Below are 27,051 nucleotides of genomic sequence, written 5' to 3' on the forward strand. Positions count from 1 at the left end.
GGGGTATTGCATTATTCTAATAAAAAAAAGAGGGTACAATAAGTAAGAACAAAGCTTTAAAATATATCCATTGCGTGATCTGAGGTCTGTTGTGTTCTTGGAGCTTGAATCTGGAGAACTTTATTTCTTTTTTTCACACTGGGAGCATGACTCCTCATTTGAGAGCATCAGCTGGCTGACGCTTGTTATGTTTACTTTTCAGTTTTATAGATAAAGTCTGAGCAGAACAAGGAGATTTTGCATTTCTGAGTGGTGAAAGGTTTAACAATCTGAAGGCAAAAAGATACTATTTTTCAATATTTTTTTTTTTTAATGACTTATTTTATCCAAGTGTTACTGTAATTCACTACAGATTTGAAAGAAACACTGCTCAGTATTTGTTGCTAATGTTCAGTGATAATTATTACTGCGTGCTTACCCAGGGGATCTTAATGATGCACTACTCTGATCAGCAGTAGTGCTTTGAAGGGTGTTGCCTTGATCCAGTGCCCTGATTAAGTAGTTATTCCATTCACCTGTTGTGGTAGCTGAATTGTGTGTGAGCTGACCTGTAATAGTCCTTCATATGTCCCCCGTTGCTATACGTAATCCAGTCATTCTTCCTGTAAAATTGAACGTGTTGTATGTTTTTATTTCCAGTGCTGCACTATGACAACTACCTCAGCAGATAGCCCTGGTGACTATGGAAAGCGGCAGGCGGAACTGAGCCAGAGTTACAGTAGCTCTGGTTTGGACTCTTCAGAAGATACCTTTGAGCCCTTCAGCCAGGAGGAAGAAGCCTGCTGGCAGTGAGAGAGCGAACCATCTGAATCGTATTGTTCCACAGAGGATTTAGAGTTGTCTGCTGTGTCAGATGCGTTGGAAAGCATGTCATGGTTGGCAGGCCAAAATCGTGCAGGTATGCAGAGCTTACCATGCTTGAGACCTGTCTTTCACAGCTTTAAATCAGCACAGTGGAGACTTGAATCAGCAAAAATAAAAATGTAGAAATTGTGTACAGCGTTCTTGCTGTGCAAAGCAACAGAACCTCATTATGCTGACTAGATCTGTGTTTTGCGCTCTCAGGATTTGCTGGCAGCTGCATGCAGAAAGGTGTGATTTGGCCATGGAAGCACTTCCTTAGTAATCTTGTGATGTTGAAATTCTGTTGGCATGTTAAAAAAAAGTATATAGCTGCAAGATATCTTGACTGAGTTACCACATATGAAAAGTAGCTGGGCCGTAAAATAATTTTTCCAAGGGCACAGGGAAAATTCCAGGACTTGAACTACTTAAGAGGGCTAGATAGCACCTTAAAGCTGCATCAGATGAGCGATAAAGAAGCAGGCAGTAGGACATAAGCTAACTGCCCTAATGTCTCGTTAGGTTTTCTTCTTTCTCTGTGGGGTTCTCTGTCATTCTACATTCTCCTTTTCTCCAGGTTTGGTCTGGTGAGTATGGAGTACTTGAGATGAATATTTCCTTAAATCTCTTTTTAGTTTGGGAGCTTGTCAGCGTGTAGAAACATTATAGCTTTAAAGATTAACTATAACACTTTTAATATATTTTTAAAAGTAGCGTAGACTTAAAATACATTCTAATGTCTATTTGCTGTTACTCTTGTAATCTGATTGTACTCAGTTCACCTTGATCAGCTGGCATATACCAACATATAATTAATCTTGTCTATACCTTAAAATTGGCAAGCTGCTTTTTTTCCTACTATAGAGAAGTCCAGTAGAGATGTTCCTCCTGTCCCTCATCCAGCCAACATTTTACTGTGGGTTATTGGATTTTTTTTTTCCACTCTGCAGAAATAACCTTCACCATTATCATTAGGAATCCTTTTTAAATATTGTTTAGGCATGAAATTCCAACAATGCAGGACAAAATTTGTTGTCAGATATATATACATGAATGCAAACCCTGTTTATTGTAGCACAGAATATAGCATTAGATATCAGCGCTTCAAAAACCTGAATAAAGAGATGATCATTGCCTTGATGTCTTATTCATGCTACATGTCTAATAGGTTTAACAGTTTTGCTTAAAAATTTTAGGTTTTTTACAGATGATAGGTTTTAATAAACTTTTTTTTTTCCTAGAAATCTAACAATTTTTTTTTTTAATTATTCTATGTCTAACCATTGAAATCCTTATTTCTGACATCATGGAGTGCATGCTGGGAGGAATCCTTGCTGTGTGCATAGACATGTTTTTAATTTACTGCTTTTTTTCTTTACAAGGTTAATGTTTCATAAAATTACGGAGTCTTCTGAATACTACGAGTCAAGTGAGAAATGGGAATAATTCATAGAAAAATATGTTGGGAAATCGATCTCTTTCTGTGGTATATATCTTACTCAGAACAGCATATATAAATAATAAAAACTATAGGAAACCTGTCTTGCTGGTATCCCCGTAGGGACACACTATTTCCTTGCATAAGCCCACTGAATTTGCTATTAGTCCCCTGAAAACAGAGTTGAGAAATCAGATGCTTCTTGAGTGCGCTCAGTATTTTGAACTGGGACCATCCATATTCATCTTGCTGTTGGTGGCAGTGACTTTTCAGACCTCTCAAGTCTTTTGTCTTTTCCCACCTATTCAACTTTCAGATCTCTGCTGTTTCCTCAGTTTCTGCAGAACTGGGCTTGTACTGGGAGAAGCTGGAGAACAGGGAGCTGATACAGATATTTTCATTCCCCGTCCCATATTGTTTTTCACTTGGAGTAATGCCTTGAGACAGTTCACCTAAGCTCCCAAGACTACTTTACTGCCACAGATGAAGAGCCTGTGCAGGGCTGAAAATAAGGGATGGGGCTGAATGAGGGAGGAGATAGATCGAGGTCAAGTCAGCGAGCTCTAAGCGGTAGTCTCTGTTTTTCTCAGTGTATCCTATATTCAGTGGAGTGATAAGAAGTGACAATAGAGGTATTTTGTGGGGCAGAAGCTTGCTCAGCATTTTACCCTGAAATCACTGATACCATGTGTATGGTCCTATAACTCGGAGTTTCTTTTCCCTCAACAGGGAAAACTTTCACATTCAAGTAGAGGTTTATTTGCCTCCCACTTTGTTTTTCTGCAGTCCTGCTTTCTTTACAGTGTATGTTCAAAGCTACCTTTTTTCCTTGTAGATGAGCGGGCTGAAGTAGCAGATTCTGCAGCTATAGAAAGAGATGTCATGGGAAAATTGATTGATCTAAAAAATAAAGAAGATGTCATTAAGCAAGACAAATCTGTCATCAGAACTCATGCTGGTGAGTTCAGTATCTGTAGTAGAGGGTATAACTCTTGTTGCTTTTGAAAGGGGATATAAACTTTCAACTAGACTTAAATTTTGTATGCCAGCTATTAAAGTTAAGCCAGGTAATTAGCCTGGCTTAATTAGCTGGGTAATTAAGTACAAAGTTTCTCTTTTATGCTTTCTCAGAAAGCAGTTTGTCTTCCATAACACATATGGCTTTGATGCTCCTGACAGAGTGACAGGATCCTAGTGATGTATTATCACAAGATCTGCATAAATACATTAAAAAAAAAAAATGTATCCACATTTTAAATTTAACTGTAATCCTCAAAATGTTACTCAACTGTTTAGTGTTTTTCTCTCCAGCTGTACAGGTACTAGGAGTGTGGTTTTTTCCCCTCCCAAATTACCATGACTTCAGAATTGATTGTGTGAAATGTTTTTCCTGATGTTAATCAGTTGCGTTAATTATTAATTACTTGTTTGCCATGTTTTAGTTCCTTTCCCAAGCTGAGGGAGGCAGCAGGGCACCAGTTTTGGCAAGAACAATGGAGCAGCTTTAACCAACACAATGATGTAGTGTATGGAGGAGGAGAGGGGACGGGAGGGAAGAAGGATGATGTTTGCATGTACCGGTTATGCAAGCAACTGTGAGAGCAGATGGTGGGATGCAAGTCCTGCTTAAGTCTGTCTAAAAAGTGGGTCAGAGATACTATTTTTAATTAAAAAAAGAGCAAGAAAGCTGTAGTTGAGCAAAAAATAATTGAAGCGGAAGGTGAATCTTCCTCAGTCTGTATGTACGTGAAAAGTGAAGAAACTCAAAAGTTTTGTAGGTCACCTGTAAGACGGATTAACCAGGGAGATCCTCCTGCCTAGGTACTTCGTGGCATTGCATTTGCATACAAGCATCCTCAAACCATCCATATATCATAGGAAAACATGACCTAAGACCATTTCTAGGCTATTCTTAATCGTATAGCTCATTCACAACAGTGGTGAGTCAATGTTGTGAGTTCCTGACTCATCTTCAGCATTTATCTTTCTATTACTGGCTTTCCGAGACTGCCATGTAGTCAAGTGAGAAGACAGCTAATGTAGATCATCTCATGTATAGTAGAGAGGCTTCTCCTGGCGAGCTCCTCTGAGATAGTCTTCCTAAAATACATCAGAATCTTGTGACCATTTGATTCATAGAGAAATTGAAAGTTCAGATTCGCTGAATGAAATGATAAACAACAGTATAACATTGAGGAAGTTTTCCATGTCTACAGAGCTTTCCTTTGAAAGTTACGCTTGGGAAGATTTTATCCTCTTAATCATTAAATTTCTGCCTTTGTTTATGGACTTTGATGTGCAAGGAGAGTCAGTTAGTCTTGAGCAGCAAGTTCTGTTTCATTAGTTTGTGCTGATGTATGAAGTGATGCATTGTCTTCATAGAATCGTAGAATGGTTTATGTTGGAAGGGACCTTAAAGACCATCTCGTTCCAACCCCTGCCCTGGGCAGGGACACCTCCCACCAACCCAGGTTGCTCCAAGCCCTGTCCAGCCTGGCCTTGAACACCTCCAGATGCTGGGAGGGCTGGAGCCCCTCTGCTGTGAGGACAGACTGAGAGAGTTGTGGGTGTTCAGCCTGGAGAAGAGAAGGCTCTGCGGAGACCTTATAGCAGCTTTCCAGTGTCTGAAGGGGGCCTGCAAGAAGGCTGGGGAGGGACTTTTTACAAGGGTATGTAGTGATAGGACAAGGGGGAATGGCTTCAAACTGGAAGAGGGGAGATTTAGATGAGATATAAGGAAGAAATGTTTCCCTGTGCGGGCGGTGATCCCCTGGGGCAGGTTGCCCCGAGAAGCTGTGGCTGCCCCATCCCTGGAGGTGTTCAAGGCCAGGTTGGACGGGGCTTGGAGCAACCTGGGCTGGTGGGAGGTGGCCCTGCCCAGGGCAGGGGAGTGGAACTGGAGGATCTTCAAGGTCCCTTCCAACCTAAACCATTCTGTGATTCTATGATACTCCATTAGTGCCTTTATGGAACTGGGAAAGAATGAATTTCTTCCAAAAGATGTGGATTCTGAAAGGGTCTTACTGTTGTCTCATCTCATCTCCAGTTGGTGCAAACTGCACGTATCTTTCACCATGCTGGAGGAACTTTATTTGCTTTAAATTCATGTTTGTAATAAATATACTAATATTTCAGACTGTTTCTATCAGTTCTGCATTATCTGCACAAATCTCTCAAACACTATGTTTGCTGATCGGGCTCTCAGCATGTTAATCTGAACGGCTGCTCTCAAGTGTACAAATGCAGATAATGATGAAAATGTTATCTTGAGATACAGAGTTAAAATCTTTCTGAAGAGTAGTTGTCAGTTACTGCCTTTCACAATTATCTCTCCTTTAACCATTGTATATTTTTTCTTGTTAAAATAGCATATTGGTAGAGCATAATAATAACAAAATGCCTGCCTGTTTTCCTATTAAATCAAAGTTAGACATCAAAGGAAATGGAAACTCAAGAAAGATTTTCTTTCTTTTTCTCCCTCCACTCCCATAGATTTAAAATGTCATACTTAAAGATGTAGTTGCATACAGAAAGCAAAATCTATGTAGGTCACTTAATTATAAACCACACAGCATGGTTTAGAATGTAAACATGGAGATTAGCTTATCTCCCTTAGTACACACTGAGTGCTTCTGCAATCAGAGCAGCTTCTTGGTCCAGTTTGGTGCACTTTACTTTCTAAATATTCTGTGCTTTGTGACCTTACAGCTGTGTGATACATGGCTCTGACTTGATGTCTCTTCTGGTGTCTGGTTTTGCTCTTGTCACCTGTTCCTGCCTCATTCCTCTCTGACGAAGAGGATGTGTGAACGCAGGATTCGGGGCAACCAAGCATCAGCAAAATGTCCTTCTGGAACAATAATTGGCACTGGTGGGGTTTCTCTGTAGACGCACATGCAGTGACATTTAAATCTGCCACCACAAATGGAGATTGAGCGTTAGAGCATGTTGAGTTCAAAGATGGAAAAGAAGGAATATGTGAAAGACACAAGAAATAAAACCAACCACCAAAGTGAGTGCATAGATCCTCTTGTATGCATCTCTCTTCTTTCAGCTGAAGGACAGGTGAACCTTGTATACATAGAAGAAAATCTGAAAGTGTAAATAGTCGTTGTGCAGTTAAAAGACTAACTTTTCAGAATTTAGCGGTGTGCTGACTTTTCTCATCATTTTTGTTCTTGTTTCAGTAAAATTATAGTCCTTGGTCCTTGATAATGTTTATTCTTTCTGAGCTTATTTACTGATAAATGTGAATTAATTTTAAACAAGTAACTTTATGAAATTGATTGTGCAGTCAAGTTAAAAAAATACTGTTCTCTTTGCTAGTGTTTCTTCTAATGTATATATATAACATTTTTTGGCGTTCAGAGTGGAGTCCTGAAAAGGGAACACTGTGTTAGCATTAGCTATATGCAAAGGTATCCATGAGACTTCTAGTAATGCTCACTGTAACGCTTTGTCTCCTCCTCATTCCTCCTTTAATTACACACATTAAAGTGTTTAGTTGGGCTTCAGTAGTTGCATAAAAGCAAAATCTGTGTAATAAAGGTAGAGAGGTACTCTCCCCCGTTTAAATAGTTGAAAACAGTGGGATCTCTTAAGGCCATCATTATATGCTGGTACTCATGAAATACTGAAATTGTAACACAATTACTCGTCAGCTCGCCTGTATTGATTGGCTGTGTTTAAGCCTGTGGAAAATCTCCCACTAAGCATTGAATGAAGCTGTAAATCAATCCTTACCTGCCCATCTCAAGTATCATCTCTCAGATTTTATTTATTACATGCCACTGGGAAGGATAAGAGAAGATGAAAGGGTGAAAGATATTATTTAAACAAGGTCATATAAGAATTTAGGAAATGATCATTGAAGCTTTAGAGGAAAGTGTTTTCTAATGTAATTACATTTGCTCAAAAAAAACCACAAACGCTTAGCTATAGGTTGTAGAATATATTTGAAATGTTTTCCAGAGTTACTTCAATAGACATTGCCTCTAATTTTTCAGTGTCTTATGAATTGCTCCTTAGACTTACTAGATAAGTAGCTCTCTTTAAATGTAGATTCATTTTGTTTTAGCAAGTTGCAGTTTCAGGTAGGAAGAAGCTAAATCTGTATTAAGCAGTCGTCATAACTCGGTTTATTTAATGTCATAGTATTTAAGTACTTGCTGTACTAATGTATTCATGCCATATCATTAAGTAGTCTAATTCTTTAGGGTTCTTATCCCTTCCCCTCTCAGGAGACTGTTTATAGAGACATTTACTGTGCAAGTTCCTACAGTTATCATCCAGATTTTTATTTAAATTCTGCACTGCTGTTATTACAGTCATTGCCTCTGGGCTTGACATTGGGCTTGTTTTTTTATTAAATAGATAATATGAGGTCACACAGATATAAGACCAGTAATTCTTCTCTTTCTCTGATACAGTAATTGACACTTTTGTTTTGTTGATTTATGCCTGACAGAAATTACTGAATTATTAGATGGAGAAGTGGATGCTCTCCAGTCTTTTTGCACCATTAAGATAAGTAAGATGCGTCAGCAGCAGATCTCTAAGCAGGCAAACGGTGGCAAGTCAAGAAAGCTGCAGCGTGGATTCACAGCAAAGAAAACGGAGACGAGTGATTTGAACTGCATTGTTCCTAATCAGCTAATTAACAGAATTCGCCTGAAAAATATCAGAGAGACTGTTAAACAGGTACTGCAATGAAAAAAAAAAACAAACAGATTTTGCCTACGCTTTTGGGAAAACCACTGGAAAAAAAAAAGCTGTGGCATGAGGGTCAGGTTAGGCAGACCTTATTAATGCCGCGCTCAAGCCTCTGAAAGAGGTTCTGGTTTGATATCTCAAGATTTACGTTTCCCATCTTTTTGTTAGGTGCTACTACAAAACTGTTGCTAGTGAATAATCAAATTGTTGTAAAATATTGTCTGGTGATAAAATAATGATTTGTGTGATTGAGCGATGCTGGAATGGTCAGTTATTGCAGTCCACAATAAGCCCTGGATCAACTGAAAGGAAAAGCCTGGTTTTCTGGTTACGTTTGCACCTGTTATTTGTAGAAGTATTCTGCATATTATTTGATTGTGGAGTCTTTGTGACTCCAGTATTAAAAGATTCCAAAGGCAAAACCTTCCCCCTGCTCCCAGATTTCTTAGACATTGGGTAATACTAAGAATTAAAGCATGCCAGAGAGAATCTTGGTTACATCAGTTCCTTTATCAAGAAGCACCTGTATCATCTTTACACGATTCAAAGTGCTTTTCTTTTCCACCAGCCCAGTGTTTTTTTTCCCCACTATAACGTAAGCGTTCTGACAGAGCTCCTCCCTTCAGCTCAGCATCTAAGAGGCTCAAGACTGGTATTTTTTTTTTCTATTTGGCCAGTGATACTCGCATTCTTGCTTTGCTCTTGCAGATAGATTTGAATATGGGGTTATGTGGGTTTGAGAGGTGACCATTGCCTACAGATGCCTTTATCCATAAATCTGGGCCTTAGCACATGTCTATACTTTGAAATTGGAACAGAATGCCTGCATCTGGGAAAGTATTTCTGATAAAACAAAAAGGGAGCTTTGAATAGGAATTACAGTCATTTATTTTGTTTTATCTCTATCACATTTGCTGGCTTTAATTTATTGCCATATAGCATAGGAAAAGTGATAACGTATTCCTCTGCAAAGCCTGTGCCAGGTGAGCAGGGAGTGCTACTTTTAAAGTCAGTTCTGGCATGATGATTATTTCAGGCTTCCTGTTTGTTTAAATTGTTTTGAAATTTCAGCAGTCTGATTTCTTTTATGGTACTAATGTTAAACAACCCACCATCCAAATTTTGTAGAATTTTTACTGCCTCTTTATTTGTTTTACGGTATGGTAATACATCTTCTAAGAAAAGTGTCTGCTATGTCTATTTGCTTCTGTCTTTACCTCCTCAGAGTAACATTTTTATGCAGAGAAGAAATCAAGGAAGAAGGGGAGGGACTTGAGACATGACTTTCTAGGATTGATTCCACTGCTTTTGTAGTAACTTACTGCATTTATGTAACCAGATGGAGTCTGTGTAAATTAAATCAGATAAAATTATTGATATTGCATAAATGCATAAATACTGGGATTTGTATAATGCTATTAAATACACTTAAGATTTCATGGTGGATAAACTAACATAGGAATTAATAAGTAGTATTGTTTATCTTACAAAGAAAACTGTATAATTTTGTTTGCATTCTGACTTGGAGCTGCATATAGATATCTGAACTTCAGAGTTTATTTATCTCTTAGAATTTATAAAGATAATCATAACCTTTATGGTTTGTACTTAAGGCCATATGTGTACTGCCAGCATAGGAATGCTGCTGTAGCCTCATTACAGACAGGCAGTTAGGTATGGTGGAATTATTGCTGATTAATAGTTGCTGTTACTGAGCTGTGATGATCAAGTGTTTGAAATGTGGAGTAAAATGTGTTAATTTAACTTAATCGAGCCTTCCGGAATTAGTGTATTTGCTGTTGTGGAAGACTGGTTAGCATGCACAGACTGGCTTCCGGGAACATCAGGTGCTCATTAAGCAGGAGTAACTAACAGCTGGTGGTGCTCTAAACATATTTAACACTAGCAAAATATGTGTATGTATATTTACATTGGCAAAATTGTACTTTGTACTGAGCATCCACCTAGGGTCAAATGAGTTATACTAATTGAAACCAATTTTTTGCCAGTATAACTGTATCCTCACAGTTGGTTTTGGCTGGTCACTGACGTGTTGCTTGGCAGTCGCGTGACTTCCTTTGTTTTGACTGTTACAGTTTCTAAGGAAGAATTCAGTAATGTCCATGCAGCCTTAAGTGTCAGGGAAACTTTGCCTGTTGCAAAAAGAAATAGCATATTACAGATCAGTGCTGTGGTTCTGAGATATAAGTAGATAATTTGAAATGAAACTTAAGTTATCAGTGCTGGAAGGGGTGATACCAATACCTGGGGAAAAGCAAATAGTGTGAAAACATTCAGACGGGCTCATGAAGATGATATTGTGAGAAAGATAATGAAATAATTTACAATTGCCTGCAGAAGCAAATATTTGTCCTACGACAGTATTTACATCTGTATTTTTATTGGCTTTCTTAATGGGGTGGCCATCTTGCTAGGACAGACATTGCTCATTGCATCAAAGTCTCATTTTTCAGGTGACAGAAACTCAAATCCACGAATCTTCAGTGTGCCCTGACTGTCAGAAGAAGAAGGGCGAGCTAGCCAAGATTACCTTTCTCAGACGAATGAAGATTCTAATGGAAAGCGCTTTAATCCAAGAGAAATTGGAAGAACACATTTACTCTAATGTAAGCAAATGTTGTTAAAGAAAAAAAAAGTTGTGGTACATTTTATACGTACTGTAACAAAAGAATCCGTAAGGCAGATTTCCCTCTGATTTACAGCAGTGAGATCAGATTGACCTGAGCGTAGTGCAAGTCAAAATAGAATGTGGCTCCTTATCATTAATAAAATGCTTGGGACTAACATACTGATCAAGTCATTTGAGCTTGTCGGATTTATATAAGCTGAAGGTCTTTCCCGGGATGTCCTAGAATTGTTTTGGGTGCATCTCGATTATTTCTCCACAATTTGTTTTCTGAAGGGCTGTCCGAGACAAAATGGTAAATAGCAAAATGATGTGGTAGTAGGGAACTGTGCCCACACTGGTCTTCCTTACTCGTCCTTTGGCAAAGCAGTCTCAGAATAGGACACTGCAAGGTGTTCTGGAGGCTAAGGCCTCTCGGAAGGTTTCTTCTTGGATGAACTGTCTTCTGTCTGTGACGGTTGTCACAAAGATTCAAGCTTTATTGTTAGGAAACCCCTCTGGAACAGATGGTAGGCAATGGAAAGTAAAACTTATGGAATTCCTTGGGTCTTCTGTGGCTCTTCCTCAGGATGATCCTCTTCCTGAAGAAGATGTCTTCTGTCACTTTTTGAAAAGGAGTAAAACTGAGGGCACGTTGTTTCTGAGTGATAAATAAGTAGTGCTCTCTGAAGCCTTGAGATCTCTCTTTAGGTATTTGTGAGCAGGGTGGGAATTTGTGCATGTACACATGTTCCTTTTTTACTAATAAGGCCAGTCTCGTGATTTTTGGCTCCCCTTCACTCCATGTTGAGAACTTCAGTCTCAAGTGAGGCTTCACTTCTTTTTCCTCTTGTTTTTCTCCCAGCTTCCCTGAAAGGCCAGCTGCTTTTTCCTTCCCGAAGAAACCTGCTTTATGAGGCAGATCACTGGCCACACTGTTCAAAAAAGTTTTTAAACGGGTTGCTTTAAAAATCCAGCAGAATTGTGCTGCTGAGTGCTGCCTACCGCGTTGCTGTTGAGGGACTGGATGTAGCTGCCAATGGTAGGCCTGTGATACAGGACACGAGGAATGGCAGGAACACAAACCCAAGTAATTTTCATGTTTTCTTTTTATTTCAGGATGTGCTTACGCATATAGGAGAAGCACTCGGAAGCTTTCCTAAACCTTCAGAGGATCCCAGGGACTTATGGCAAAGGCTGAAAGGTCAGAAAGTTTAAGGTCTGAAAGTAGTAAAGATAACTCCAGGACATAAAGAACTGGGAGAGTCTTCTGTGGGCAGTCACGTACTGAATGCCAACGACTGTGGATATAACCGGTTTTGTCAGTGATGAATTGGGCAGTGGTTTAATATTCTTGCAGGTGGAACCAGATATGCCCAGCACGCGTGATTCAACTCTTAATTCTTCCTAAATGCAAATGTTGCAATATATTGTAATCCAACTATATATATTTTTCACATTACGGAAGCCAACACTTTCTATTATTAATCTGACAAGTAATAAGTATTGTTTTTTGTGGGATTGCTTGTGGGATTTCAGAGCAGTTCACAGCTGCTTCCATCCATAAGAAAAATAAATGATGCCGTTTTTCGGGGCAGGGAGGTGTAATTACTGGATTTCAGCTCAGTCTTTCCCCACTGTCTCATGTTAAATTGAAAGTGAGAGCCCCAGGTGGAGGAGAAAAAGAAGGTTGCAAAGTAACTGTAGAAAGGAGTAAAACGAAATGCGATATTTATAGAACTGAAATAATGAGACTATAACAGAAATTAATCAGCAAGACTGAGGATGCCAACAGGACAAGAAATGATAATAAATTAATCATCGAACCTATATGGGGTAGGTGTCTAGGAAGAGAAAAAACAACATAGATTAAAATTGGAATAAGATGCCAAATAATATTTTTGACTGTTTTTTGTATATACTTTGGAATTTGATGTAGTTTTCTGTGATTTTTTTTTTTTTCAAGATGGCAAAGCCAGTGTCTTTCAAAGATTGGTGAAAGATTGGTATTCAGTACACATCCAAATAAAATGGCTTTATGCCGGGGATCTCAGTGGGTTAGACAATGAAATCATCTTCATTGTAGCCTCAAAAGATGTATGCTGATCTGTGGGCACAAATGCAACCCACCTTTCTGATTATTGCTGACAGCAGGAGCTCATCGCGTCGCTCTTGCGGTGACCTTGTGGCCGTTGGACTTGTGTGAGTCATAAAGTTACTGACTCTCATTAGTCTCCACTTTCCTGACTTCTGTGCGTTTAGATCTCAGAAGCCTCTGGAAATCTTGAAGGAATATGCCTATCTATGAACTCTTACCGATTTTTTGTTGCTAAGAAAATAGGATTAAATCTTACTGTTGCATTTTACTTTCCCATTTTGGGACCAGAATGTGTATTGTTGAAGTTGGTTTTGTTTTTTATATCCATGTAGATATTTTCTTTTGTATACTGTATATTGTTTATAAGAGTGCTTGAGGGCTGTTTAGCCTTTTGTTTTCACTTCCCACAAATCAATAGAAAACCTGAAAAGCAATGCTGGGGTATAGAGGTAGACAGGCCTGCCTGTGTTAGCGACTATCTGCCTTTTGGTGCTTAAAAACCTACCCTGAATGATTTCACTGGGAATTGATCCTGAGTAGGTCAAGCCCCAAGTGAAAATGTAATGCGGCCCTAAGTTGTTCAAAGGTAGTTGTCCTCACTGCTTCATCGGCAGTTTATTCTGGTTTCTTGTAAACAGCAGGTTGAATAGTCCATCGAACATATTCCCCAAAGCTTGGCTTTAACTTTTGCATTGTCGCTGCAGATTACATAGCTCCATCTGTAATGAATAAACTGCTGCTTGTTTCTTCCCATTACTCTATAATCCTTTGAAATGTTTAAATCCCTGAAATCTCCTACCTTCCAATCTTGTAAACCTTTTCTTTTTAGATACTTCATCTCTGCTCCTTATTTGCTTTGGACTACGTTCCCGGTTTCTCTCGAGTCTTTCGAAGGCTCTAGCAATCTGCCGAGCACTAGGCAAAGGACGCCCATTACTCTATGGGAAGTCTCGTAAAGGCTGTCAGATACAGAAGTGGTGATCAGGAATCGAGTCCTTTGAAAATATTATTTTGTTGTTGCTGCCAATGAACACAGCTTTCAGCCCTTACAAAAACCACAGCAAGTGAGTTCCAGGGCTGTAAATATAGATTGGTTATTTTTATGAGTAAAGGAAGACATTTTGATATTTTGCTTTCAGTACACAGATGCTTTCTAGAAATACTGAAATACTTCTTTGCAACTCTTGTCAAGCCTTTATGGAAATACATTGAACTATGAGCTATTTGGGTTAGGCGTCAGACAATATTTGTCTGTGAAACAGTATTCATACTCGCACAGCACAGTGGCTGCACAGTTCTTGTTTGTTTGCATAAACGTTACAAAGACAGTTCACATAGCTCCTCTGAAGAATCAAAGCGTATTTTGCTTGTCTGTTGCACGTGTTTTCCCACTGCTCACTACAGTTCTTTCATTTTTTATCAAGAATGACTGAGATCTGAGTGTTTGTCTTCTGTTTTCTTGTAGCAGCTATTAGGGATGTACAACAGAATGAATGATCTGAGTCTCTAAATAATTTATTTCACGATCCTGCAGTGTTTGAGACCAGAGATCCAAAAACGCTGACATGGATGACGTAGAAAAAAAAAAGTGGATCACGTCTCTCTTCCTTTTCCCCCCTCACAGGAGCTTCCCCCCCTTCCTCAGCACCAGATTTTTCTTTTGATCCAAAGAAACACTCTAAAACTATGATCAAGAAATATTTATTCATCTGCTCCCTTGTTTGTGCTTGCTGGGGCGTAAAAGGAGTGAGGCGGATCAAGGGCGATTCATAGGGCAAGCAGCTATAGTACTCAAACAAATCAACCTGCCCATTAAAAGTACTTTGGAGCTTTTGCTTTCTAGCTTTCGTGCTACACATAGTTGCATTGTTTAATCTTCTCAATGATTTATGACGTAGTAGAGTTTATTGCTCTGAACTTTGTACAAATACAGAAAGGTTTTTCTTATATACATTGTTTTATATAATGTGTATGCTGATATAACCAACCAGTTTTGTGATGTTACGCTTTATAACTCACCCTCTGGATAAACTTATATTCCTCAAATTATCATTAAAATCGGTTTTCTGTGGATTGCAGCAAAGAAATTTCCACTTTCATTTGCCCTAGCTTTCTCTAGAAAAAAATATTAACCTGGCTTCCAGGCTCAGTCATTCCTTCGCCTTGTTCCTAACCATCTGTTGGCCATGGGACTTGGTATTTGTTTCTTTTCTAGGATAAACTTCCATCTTGTTCACAATAGGCTACTAGCCCGTGTTTGAATGGCAGTGAAGTTTTAAGGCAATTAACTTGCCTGGATGTGAACGGGGAACAAAGATAAACACGTTTGGATACTGATTTCCAGCTGCTTGTGAAACACGCAGTCGCAGAATGGGGGAGGTTGGAAGGGACCTCCGGAGGTCAGCTTGTCCAACCCTCTGCTCGAGCAAGGTCACCTAGAGCCAGGTGGGACCTGGTCCCACTGGTCCAGTAGTCCTTATGTTAATCTTGTATGTCTTCAGAGAAAAGATTCTAAAAACTGAAATGCATCAGGCCCCCTTGGGGCCACTGCCTTTTCATAAATCCGTCTCCCAGTCATGCTTCTGTTGTGTGGCAAAAGTCAGGTTTTTGTTGTTTTTTTTTGCCGTAGCCAGTTTGATCACCTTCCAAGAAGAGGAGCTGAACCCATTTATTCATACTGGGAGCTTGACAAAAATTTTAAACTGGTGGCACTGGGTACAAGGTTTTGCTGCTGGAAGGGATCACGTTCCTCTGCAAAATTGTTAGCTGACGCAGCACCCAGACTCTCCTTCAGTAAAAACCTGAATTGTAGCTTTCAGTGCAGTTATTCCGAATCACACATACATACTCCAGCAAGAGCTGGAGCACTTCCAGCTATGTATTTTTAAAGCATTTTGAAATATACTTGCATTCTTCAAATTGTAATTTTATTACCATTCAGTATACTTTTCAGAGAATGACTCTTTATTTTCCCCACTCAGTAAGAGCTAACCTAGCCACTACGTGCAAATTGTTACTACCTGCAACAGAGTTAGTGTTCTAAATGCCGCTGTGCTTAAAAAAATGGTTTTTTAAATTTTGTGAATACATATGTTAATCTTATGAATACTACATTTACGTTGTTTTTATAGAACTAGGTAGCTGTTTCCTTTTCCTTCACAAGTGATTCTGAAGATCTTTGCCTGCCCCGACAGCAGCATGGTCCGTATGGGGGGAGGCTGGGAAGTGAGGGGGAGGGCATACCTTCTGTCAGTAAGGTGCTAGGTCCTCTGTCTTTCAAATTACCTATAGAATTGATCAGGATACCTTAAAAAAACATTTTCCAGCTTCTGGGCGTGGATATTCACTGCTTATTTATTCATTTATTTATTTTGTAGTAAAATAGTACTGTTTGTTCTCACATAGACTTGTGTGTATGATCCATAAATACGTTTGTAAAATATATCTGTAGCATGTAACAGAATCCTTTAGAATATTCTGTGAAAATTCATATTTTTAGTTGATAGCACTTTAAGAACATTTACATCCTTCATCTTGACATTTTTAAATAGAACATTTTTTGCCTACAGAAGTAAGTTTACAACATCATCACAGTATTATAGCTTGTTTAAAAATACATACAACATAAACGGTAATTGCAAGCAAGCTATATTCTTGAGCAGGGGTTTTGTTTGTAATTTTACGTTTTCTACTTTTTAAAACAATTACGTATATGAATATTACATCCATCACTTTGTTAGAAAATATTACTTATATATGCTACTCACAATAGATCTGTCATTTTTCTGTGACATAATATTACAGGCTATGAAAATAGAAACACACCCTTGTATGGTTGGTTTAAAAATAATTACAAGCCTAGTTAAAAAAGTGCATTAGGCTTGCTCTTTCCTTGGTAAGTTAGGTTCCACTAACGCTGGATGTCCTTAATCCACTTGTGGTTGTAATGCCTCTAGCACCTCTCGGCACTGAACCCCACGTGAAAGAAATACCGACTTACCGCCCGCTAACGAACGTAGGGCTCGGTCCTGCATGCTTTCTGCATGGAACTGGTGCTGAAGACATGAAGAGTTCTCCAGCTTTAGGCTTTCAGGACCAGGCTGCTACTGCTGAGTATCTGCCAATCTGATTTACTTCAGGCTCCAGTTAGATTTCAAAATCTTCAGCCAGATGATTAGATCAGTGCAAGGCAACTGCCTCCTTGGCTTGCCTTAACCAAAATCTGACCCTTTGCCTTCCACGGGCCAGTGGATTATTGAAAGAATGCGAGCAACAGATTTAAATTTACTGGTTTAGTAATACAGTAGAGATTAAAAATACATGATTGTGTTGGTTTTACTTGGCACAAATGAGACTAAATATATAAATATATATATATATGTATAATAAAGCTGTAGGAAATCTCCAAACGGCTAACAACTCTTATAAATGAGAACAAACAAGGATATATTTGCTTGGAAATGTCATAGTTGCTGTCCTTTTGTTATTTTCATTTTCAGATAATGCAAGAGTATTTCATGGTGGATCCTTTTTTTACGAAACGAGTCCAGGCGTGCTTTGAAAAATGCTCTTTTCGTGGTCTTTCTGATACTCCTCTTGTGCTTTCTGCAGTTTTTTACCTCTCAATTTCCACTTGTGAAAACAGTAGGTTACTATGGATGTCATTATCAAAGAGAAAATAGTAATCAGCACTATTATCAGTGCAATAGTGGATGAGAGGGACCCCTCCAGCTGCTTAGTTTCAGCGTCTCTTGTTGCGTTTAGTTTAGCAAAGTTTTCATAGTCTGTTGAGGCCAAAAGTGCGGGTACGGGAACTTCTTTGAACTTGGGCCTCATTGGGATGCAGTAGTTGTTCTCACTCAGTCAAAATTTCTGAAGAAGGAAGGACTAGGATTCCCTTGTCGCCTGTGTCATTCGCAAGACAGGTTTCTCCTTGGGTTTTCTGGGCATAGATGAGGCTCGGAAGCTTTCTTTGTTTATGAAGCCAGGGAACGTAGGAATAACAGCGTGTGTGGCAAAGGTTACAGCACAGGTCATCTATATCCGAAGTTGTGTAAGTCAGAAACACGTGTGCTCTGTTGCCTTCTATATCAAGGGGTGGGGGGAGCTGCTTAGCTGACTGCCAGTTTGTGATTCTTTGTTTTCTTGGAGAGATAATTGAAGAAAATCAAATCAATTTTCCAGTAACGTTGTGGTGGCAGGGCTTATCCTCAGGCTTAAAAGAAAAACAAGCACTGCAACAAGTGTAGTTTATATCTTATGAGTTTGTTCAGTGAGAGATTTTTTTTCTTCCCCCAAATATTCCCAAAAGAGAGTGAAATCAAAGGCATATTTTTTTGCTGAGGGGCAGGCTTGGTTTTGCTAACATCATAGGCATTAACAAAATCAGCTACAGAACAGAAGCTCTCATGTTAACGAAGGGTTTTTATTTTCCCCTCTTCTTTGATATTTGCTCTCAGACTTGGCTTGTCTGGAGAGGATTTTGATTTGGGGTTTTTGTCCTCGTTATACTGGAGTTTAGGAGACGTCCTCACTGATTGCAAAGCTGGAATCTGGAAAAATGACCTGGGTGAGAAATGACACAGGATTATTTAAGAGGTGAGCTCCCCTAGGGGCAGTGAGCTGTAATCTAGAATTTAAAAACCTTATTCTTGCATAATTCTGATAGAATTTCAAATACATTTAAGTCATTTGGCTTTGATACATGCTATGTGTGACAAATGCTAAAATATATTTACTCATCTGAGCAGTTCTGAAGTTAAAAGAGCTGGTCTGGAGAAGGTAAAGAACTGGTCTGCCCTCCCCTTTCCCTTCCCTGTTCCAAATCTCATCTTTGAGTTAAATCTGACGAGGAACAGGGCTGGCCTGTTCTTACCGATTCCTGCTTTCACTCAGGACAGTAGAATTTGGCCCTAGGATATCGACACTTTAATTTGAGGAGCTGTAAGGACTTCAGAGCTATTTATTTCAAATAACAGATTGCTCTAAACCACCTCCACCCTACTCCCAAATGCTTTGAGGCCAAAATTAGGTTTCAGAGATCTTGCAGCATAACTGTTTGTTTGGAGATGCTCTGTTTGATAGGATGCAATTGTAATTCATCCTCTTTATAGAAATCTGCAGTTCATCCCACTTAGGCTGGCGGAGCACTGAGGGTCTCTCTTACTAATTAACAGCACGTGCTCGCTTGTAATAAAGACTGTTTACTATAGATTAGCATTCTGTTGATGTTAGAAGATGTAAATGAGCAGTTCGTGCCAGTTTGGAACAATATGTTCGCATAGTCAAAAATAAATGTTGATTTTAAAGAAAGTTTAAAAGCCAGATTTTACTGTAGTTTAGGACAAAAAAACCTGTGTTTGTAAGGCTGATTGAAAGTTCATTTTACACAAGGGAACAAGTGTGATGTGCTGTATCTTTGATGAATGTCTACACGTTGCACTACTGGTGAGTTGTACATCAGGAGGTTATGACAATGGAGTATTTTAGTGCTACTTAGCTATGTAGTCAATGTCTTCCTCGAGTAGCGTAAAGAAAGAAACTACAATAAAAGAACCGAAGAAACTGAGAACTGCCCTTGTGATTTATGGCATAGCAAAGTGTCCACGACCCACATGAAGGTCCACGAGGGTGGAATGTCTCGGCACTAATGAAAAACAGATCTTGTCATACTTGCCTGAACCTGTATCTCATCTCATCTGTATCCACAGCTATCAGATTCCTATGGGGAAGATATAAAATCATTAGGCATCTGGTACCGCACGGTACTGTTCCAAGAAGGTGAGTGGATGTTGTTTGTAACTCCATTTCACCATCAGTTCAGGTATGTGTATTTTCAAAACCAAAACAGGAATGCTTTTACAATCTTAAGTCTGCAAAGTGCTGCTGCTCCTGCTTCAGCTGCATTTTGGGAGAAGGAGACTGCTTTTTGTGGACACATCCCTGCCCTTCAAAACAATGTTCTGTTTGTGGCTCTGCTGCAGACTCTTGAGTGACTTTGACCGAACGACTCAGTGTCTGTGGGTGATGTGGCAGTGCCACCACTGCTTTCTAGTCTGCCTTGCTTTTAAGCTTCTTGAGGGCCAAGAATGCTTCTTCCTGTTGCTCGTGGGTGAATTGGTGAACCATATTGGCAAGCAAAGGGTGCAGGGTGATGTGGATGAGAGAAACCTCAGAAATTGCAAAACATGGGGGAAGGGGGCCCACCTGAAGTGTCTGCACAGAAATAAGCAAGTGTGAAGAAACAAGCTTTATGGAAGAAGCTCTTGCTTTTTCCTGGGAATCAGCATGACTGGGTGTCAGTTTGAAGTGTCTGTACACTAATGCACAGAGTATGGAGAAGAAACAAGAGGAGGAATTAGAGGTCTTCATGAAGTTGCAAGGTAATGATCTCACTGGGATCTCAGACATGGCTTACACAACCAGAGCGCTGCCATGGAGGCTCAGGAGAACAGACCTTGGCCTTTTCAGGGACCTGCTTGGAAGACTCTCATGTAGGACATTCTTGGAGAGAAGAGGGGTCCAGGAGATGTGGTTGATTTCCAAGGATCACCTCCTCCAAACTCAGGACTGGTCTATCCCAACGTGCAGGAAATCAAGTGAAAGTGGCAGGAGGTCTGCATGGATGAACGAGGAGCTCCTGCCAAAACTCAGACATGAAAAGGAAGCATGCAGGAGGTAGAAGCATGGACAGGTGACCCAGGAGGATCAGAGTGACACCGTCTAAGCATGCAGGGATGGGGTTAGGAAAGCCAAAGCCCATTGGGAGGTGCATCTTGGAATGCAACAGGAAGGGCTTCTATAGGTATATCTGCAGCAAAAGAAAGGCTAAGGAAGGTGTGGCCCTGAATGGGACAGGGGACCGGATGACCATGGACATGGAAGAGGCCAAAGCGCTCAATACCTTTTTTGCTTTAGTTTTTAGTGGTCAGATTTGCCCTCAGCAATCCCAGGCGCCTAAGACCGGTGGGAAAGTGTGGCACAGTGAGGACTTACCCTTGATATGAGAGTTACCAAGTTAGGGAATACTTAAAGAAACTACTGAGCTGGTGGGATACACCCATGAAGGAAACCATGGGAGCTGGTGGGATACACTCATGAAGTGCGGAGGAAGCTCGATGGTGTCATTGGAAGGCCATTCTCAACAAGTTTTTAAAGGTCATGGTGATCTGTGGGAGGTTTCAGAGGACTGGAAGCAAGCAAATTCCACTTCTGTCTTCAGGGAGGGCAAGGAGGAGGACCTGGGGAAGTACAAGCTGGTCAGCCTCACTTCAGTCTCTTGGGAAGGTCACAGCAAATCTTGGAAACCATTTCCAACCGTATTAAGGACAAGAAGGTAATTGGGTGTAGTCAGCATAGATATATGAGAGGGAGAATAACCTTGACCAAACTGGTAGCCTTCTATGATGAAATGAGTAGCCCGGTGGATGTAGGAGAGCAGTGGATGTTGCTTATCTTTGAAGGGGCTTTTTACACTGTTTCCCAGACAATTTCATAGACAAACTGATGAAGTATGGACCGGATAAATGGACAGTGAGATGAATTTAAAACTGGCTGAGCTGCTGGTCTCAAGGGCTGAGATCAACAGCACAAAGTCCACTTGGGAGGCAAGTCAGTAGTGGAGTACCCTAGGGCTTGATATTGGGGTCAGTGCTATTCAATACCATCATGGATGACTTAGATGATGAGATGGAGTACACACTCAGCAGGTTTGCAAATGATATAAAACTAGGAGGAGCACCTGATGAACCAGATAGATGTTCTGCCATCCAGAGGGGCCTCAACAGGCTGGAGAAGTGGACAGAGAGGAACCTCACGAAGTTCAGCATGGGGAAATGCAAAGGGCCGCCTCTGGAGAGGAACAACCTTATGCACAAGTACCTGTTGGGGGCCAACTGCCTGGAAAGCATCTTTACAGAAAAGGACCTGGGGGTCCTGGTGGACACCAAGCTGAACATGAGTCAGCGTTGTGCTCTTGTTGAAAAGTCCAGTGGCATCCTCACCTGCGTTAGAGTGTTGTCAGCAAGTTGGGGTAACGGTTACTCGCCTCTACTCAGCACTGGTGAGACCACAGTAGTAAGAGGAGGTAAATGTCTTGGCATCAGCTCGGATTGCAACGTCCAACTGAGATTTCAGTTTCTGAGAAAGAGTTGGTCCTCTAGTATTCTGCTTAACTTTGAAGATGACTGTTTATATCTGTAATCATTGTATTAAGTACACACTCATAGATAGAGACACACACACACATACACAAAGCACACATTTGGTTGATGAGAAACTAAATATGAGCTCGTAGCCCAGAAAGCCAACCGTATCCTGGGCTGCATGAAAAACAGCGTGGCCAGCAGGGTGAGGGGGGGGATTCTGCCCCTCTACTCTGCTCTCGTGAGACCCCACCTGGAATATTGTGTCCAGCTCTGGAACCCTCAACATAAGAAGGTTGTGGACCTGTTGGAGCGGGGCCAGAGGAGGGCCACAAAGATGCTGGGAGGGCTGGAGCCCCTCTGCTGGGAGGACAGGCTGGGAGAGGTGGGGGGGTTCAGCCTGGAGAAGAGAAGGCTCTGCACAGACCTTATAGCAGCTTTCCAGTGTCTCAAGGGGGCCTGCAAAAAGGCTGGGGAGGGACTTTTACAAGGGCATGGGTGATAGGATGAGGGGGAATGGCTTCAAACTGGAAGAGGGGAGGTTTAGATTAGACACTGGGAGTAATTTTTTCCCTGTGCGGGTGGTGAGCCCCTGGGGCAGGTTGCCCCGAGAAGCTGTGGCTGCCCCATCCCTGGAGGGGCTCAAGGCCAGGTTGGACGGGGCTTGGAGCAACCTGGGCTGGGGGGAGGTGGCCCTGCCCCGGGCAGGGGGGGGGACTGGATGATCTTCAAGGTCCCTTCCAACCTAAACCAGTCTGTGATTCTATGATATCAAGTTGAGTCAGGTTCTGTCTCCTGAAGTTTCAATACCAATGCTTTCTCATCAGGAAACTTTCTATTAAAAAAAAAAAACAAACAAATTTTTTCATTGTCCAGTCTGTAGTTTAATTCAAATAGTAGAGAATAAATTATTCATATGTTGTTTCATTGTTTTTGTGATAGTCATAAGTCTTCAGTACATTTTGTCTGAGCATTATGAACATGCAAACTAGGATTTCAGGACTATGCACATTGAATTCCCATTAGCATTTAATAAAGTATATTAGAAAGGTTCAGGTATTTATAAAAATAATTGGAGTGATTTTTTGGGGCTGGGAATACTGATTTGTTGGAAAAAACTTTTCATGAAAACATATTAGAATATCTGTAAGCTGAATACATTTCTAAACCTTTTAATGAAATAATAGTGTTTTACTGTGATACTTACATAAGATTGGCTGTTGGTGTAGTCCGTGTCCTTGCTTAGGGATGGACTTTGCTACTGGGGCTCATGTTTTCGTATCTTCCTGTTTTAGCAAGCTAATGCTTAAGGTAAAGTACAACTCGGTATAAGATGGGAAGGACAAAATCTGCTCTTTGTTTTGTAATATCCTTAGGACAGGTGTTGTCTTTGCTTTTGTTCTTCAAGCTTGACCTCTGTGCCTCTGAGTACTCCAACAAAGTAGAGACAGTGACATTTTTGAGGTTTTGTGTAGTTTTTGAGGGTGGAAGGGAAGAGCAGCTTGGATGCAATTTATATGAGAGGAGCGAAGAAAATTACAGTAACAAAAACCAGCATCTCAGATATTAATTCAGGTTATTGGCATCTGTCAAATACTGAATCACTGAAAAGAGATAAGAATGTTGATCAACACCTTTTTGATTTCACTGAGACTCCTCCTTCTTTGTAAGGGCGAAACTTGCCTCTATTTGCTAGTGACTTGGTAATAATGACGTTATCCGTGTTATATTAAAAAGAGCAATGATGATTTGCATTGCATCCTTAAAAAAGAAAAAAAAATAAAATCAAAATGCCGGGTGGGAGACCAGACTTGTATGAAGCTGTAATTGGCTGTGGTTTTGGTGGTTGGTTTTTTTTTTATTTTATTGTTAGGATAACTCTGTTTTCGGATTCTGTATTTCAGTTAAGGGAAGGACCGAGTTTAGTGAAAGTCTGAAATCTTCAGCTTCATTGGAAGGATGAAGGCCAGAAATGATACGTGAGTTACTGCAGTTTTGTTGTTTTAATAGGAAGCTGATTGTGCGTACCTGACCTTTAGGTTAACTCACACTTCCTTTCTTTGACTTCCTGATTATATTGATTAAGAATGGTTGATAAGGACACGTAAAGCAGCAGCAAGTGAGAAAAAGGTATAATACTGTCCTCAAATGAACACAAAACCATCTTTCTAAAGTAAAGATGACTGACCTGAAACTATAAACCTGCTCCTTGTGAATTAATATAAAAAAATCTCTTTGATTTCAGTAGTGGGAGAATCTTTTGTTTCTCTCTGTGTGTGTGCCTCTTTCATGTACTCATGCGTGCGTACACTGTGCATTTTCAAATGTTGCGTTCCTTCTAGCATTTATATCATCTTAAATATGTATTGGCTTTTTAATATAGTTTCAGGCTTGCTTGCTTCCTTTCTGCCTTCAGCTTGCTTGTAAATTGCCATGCTGCCTTTCAAACTCTCTCTTCCAGTTCTATTGCATTACAGGAGAATGTGCTTCCTTTCTCTAAATTTGCATCTTTTTGATGTAAAACCATTTGTATGAAATGTATCCATCATGTTGTAAACCTGATATGTAAACGATTCTTTTCTCCTCCTCCAGAGCTAGTGTAGCGAGACATCTACTAATACACTTGTGCACAAAATTGCAGATGAAAGCCCGAGTGGGAATGAGAGCAAATGAAAGTGGGGACAAGGAGGAGAGAGGGCAAGGAGGAAGGGATGGGAGGAGGAGAGGAGGCAGGAAAGGCTTCAGAAAGCATGTAGTGAGATGTTTTAGCCTTGCTACTTATTTTTCACAGCATCTTCTGTACCATGTGAGAACAAAGGGCCAGATTTTAGTATTTTGAATATGTACGTGAGACCACCCTGGCCATTTTCAAAACCCGTGTACATACTAGTCCACATCTGTCTTCAGCTTTGAATGCTTAAAATACTTTTGGAAATCTTAAGGTTTCAGATCTTCAAAGTGCTGATCAGCTTTCAGCTGAGAGCCAGTTAGGCTTTATACTTTCTGGTAGGTTCTGTGTACTTTGGGGGTGTGGGCTTAAATGATAAGCATCGGCTTGTTACGGAAGGACACTGTAGGTATATTTGTAGTGTCACTGGTTTTGTAGGTGTTAAACAGCATAGATTTATCTGAGGAGTTCTAAAACCAAATAACCTCTTTACGCCTTTGTCTTCCATATTGTTAATATCAAGACAAAATAGAAAAAATTAACTATATTAGATTTTTACATGTAGTCATCCCTAGAAATTTAATTTGCGTAAAATCCTTGTGATGATGTCCAGTGATATAACTGACAACTTAGATAAAGATTTAAGCAAGTCAATTAATCTTTTAATTAAGTGCATAAAATTCTAGCCCTAGTCTCTCAGAATGCTTTACACTATTTTTATCCTAGTGAGCAAGAAAACTCTGCTTTTAGCAGTTGTTCAGCCTGTTCTGTCTTCGTTATACCCGAGGTTTTCTCCTCCTTTATGCAAGAAGAGGAGAAGACTGCAAGTTTTGGAAGCACTTGTAATAGCTCACTCCAGCCTTGGTCAGATCTGTAAGCCAGGAGAAAGTTCAATCTTGTTCCTATAAGAGGAACAATATCTAGGGGGATCCTGATTCTCCTTAAAGCTGCAATGGGCGTGGATAACCTTGGGCTTGGGTAATTTAGAGGGACAGCCTCTGTCTGACAAAAGCAAGTCATTTTAGAGCAGAACCTGATACCATCTTACCTCTGCATGAGAGATGCTGAGCAAAAAAACAGCTTCCGTTGATTCAGATGGAAGTTGCGGGCTGTGCGACTGCTCAGGACATCTGCTTTTATGTTCCAGAAGAACTCGTGTGGGCAGGTGTCTGTGCTTAGCATGGACCATAAATGTAACATACTGTTTTCCTGGGCATTTAGTTTATAGAGAACCCATATGGAGCTAATTCTAGTTTTTAAAGCTTTAATTTTGATTAAGTAATCCCTGAAGCATAGAACAATTGAAGGAACAGACCTGTCGGGTTGTAGGTTTAGATTCTCTCTGAAATTGATATTCATCCCACTGATTTTATTGGTGACTTCTCATGATAGTATAACATGTTAATACAGTATAAGTGTAATTTGATAAAAACCAGCAACTTTTTAGGTGTGATTGTAGCTTCTTGTAACTGCATGTTTTGGCAAATACTGTCTTTTGTCTGTACAAAGACCAAATCCTTACGGAAGTTGCTGATGCCTGTTGCCAGGGTCAAACTATACGTAAGTCATGTTGTAGACTGAATGCCTGACGAGTTCCCTCCTTAAACCAATGGTACTAAAGTGTACCTGTGATACATATTTTTGCCTTCTTGTCTATATAGTGGTGGGAGGCAAGTTTATCATCCTGATCAATGAAATCCTAGTATGACATTTTTAGGGTAGCTTTGAAGCTGTATATTAAATGCTCCCATAGGTGTGCTGACTGAGGCTTAGGCATACTGTAATAAAACATGTTAGGAAGAGACATTGAGACTTGTTCCTTTCATGTGCTCATATTTGGGGAAGGGTTTGGCTTTTTTTTTAACATTTTAAACTTGGAAAACAGTGCTCTATCAAAGTGTTGTTAACTAAACAGTTGAACAGATGTGTTCCTTCATGATGTTCACTTGGAAATAGGCTTCACTATTCATAAAAATTACGTTGAGATTGTTTTTCTCAAACCAGCGCACACTATTCCTCTTTTTGGAGGGTGGATTTTCCTGATAAGCCATTCTTTGTTGTTCCTGCTAAAGGAACAGTCTTATATCATGAGCTAAAAAAACGTACCCCATAAAATGTGGATTCTTTTTTCCCTTTGAAATTGTCTTTGATGGTTAACTTTTTGCTAATTTAGTTCAGATTCATTTCCTTTGCACATTTTATGCTGGTCTTCCCACGTACCTTTCAAAATCAGGGGCAATTACATCCTGCAATTACAGAGGCAGCTTGTGAATTTTTTTCATTAGTCTCTGTTTTAAATGTTACACTGTGAAAACAAATGCTGGAGTGCAAACGATTCCCTAGCCTACACTGTTGCTTAAACTTGCTCAGCGATTTTTTTCCATTTGCCTGTTTCTAGGATCAGTTTGTCCTAACACTCTGCGTTACATGTTTTTTGGAGTCAGAACAAGTACTTACCAGTCCAGGTACAAGTGGATGTTTAATTGTTCTCTTGAGTTATAGGATAAATGAAACTGAAAGCTG

General features: G+C 40.0%; 1 protein-coding gene across 1 annotated transcript in view; it reads left to right on the forward strand.

Moving 5' to 3' along the window:
- Window positions 1-648: 648 nt before the first annotated feature.
- The window catches only part of LOC104282960 (chromosome unknown open reading frame, human C8orf48), a 66,664-nt gene continuing 40,261 nt past the window's right edge, over window positions 649-27,051 (forward strand). The window contains 5 exon segments of the mRNA XM_009881093.1: window positions 649-898; window positions 3,117-3,239; window positions 7,686-7,981; window positions 10,468-10,620; window positions 11,739-11,823. Coding sequence (XP_009879395.1) covers window positions 649-898; window positions 3,117-3,239; window positions 7,686-7,981; window positions 10,468-10,620; window positions 11,739-11,823 — 907 coding nt within the window.

Source organism: Charadrius vociferus, unplaced genomic scaffold (assembly GCF_000708025.1).
Source record: "Charadrius vociferus isolate BGI_N301 unplaced genomic scaffold, ASM70802v2 scaffold1823, whole genome shotgun sequence".
Classification (NCBI taxonomy): Eukaryota; Metazoa; Chordata; class Aves; order Charadriiformes; family Charadriidae; genus Charadrius; species Charadrius vociferus.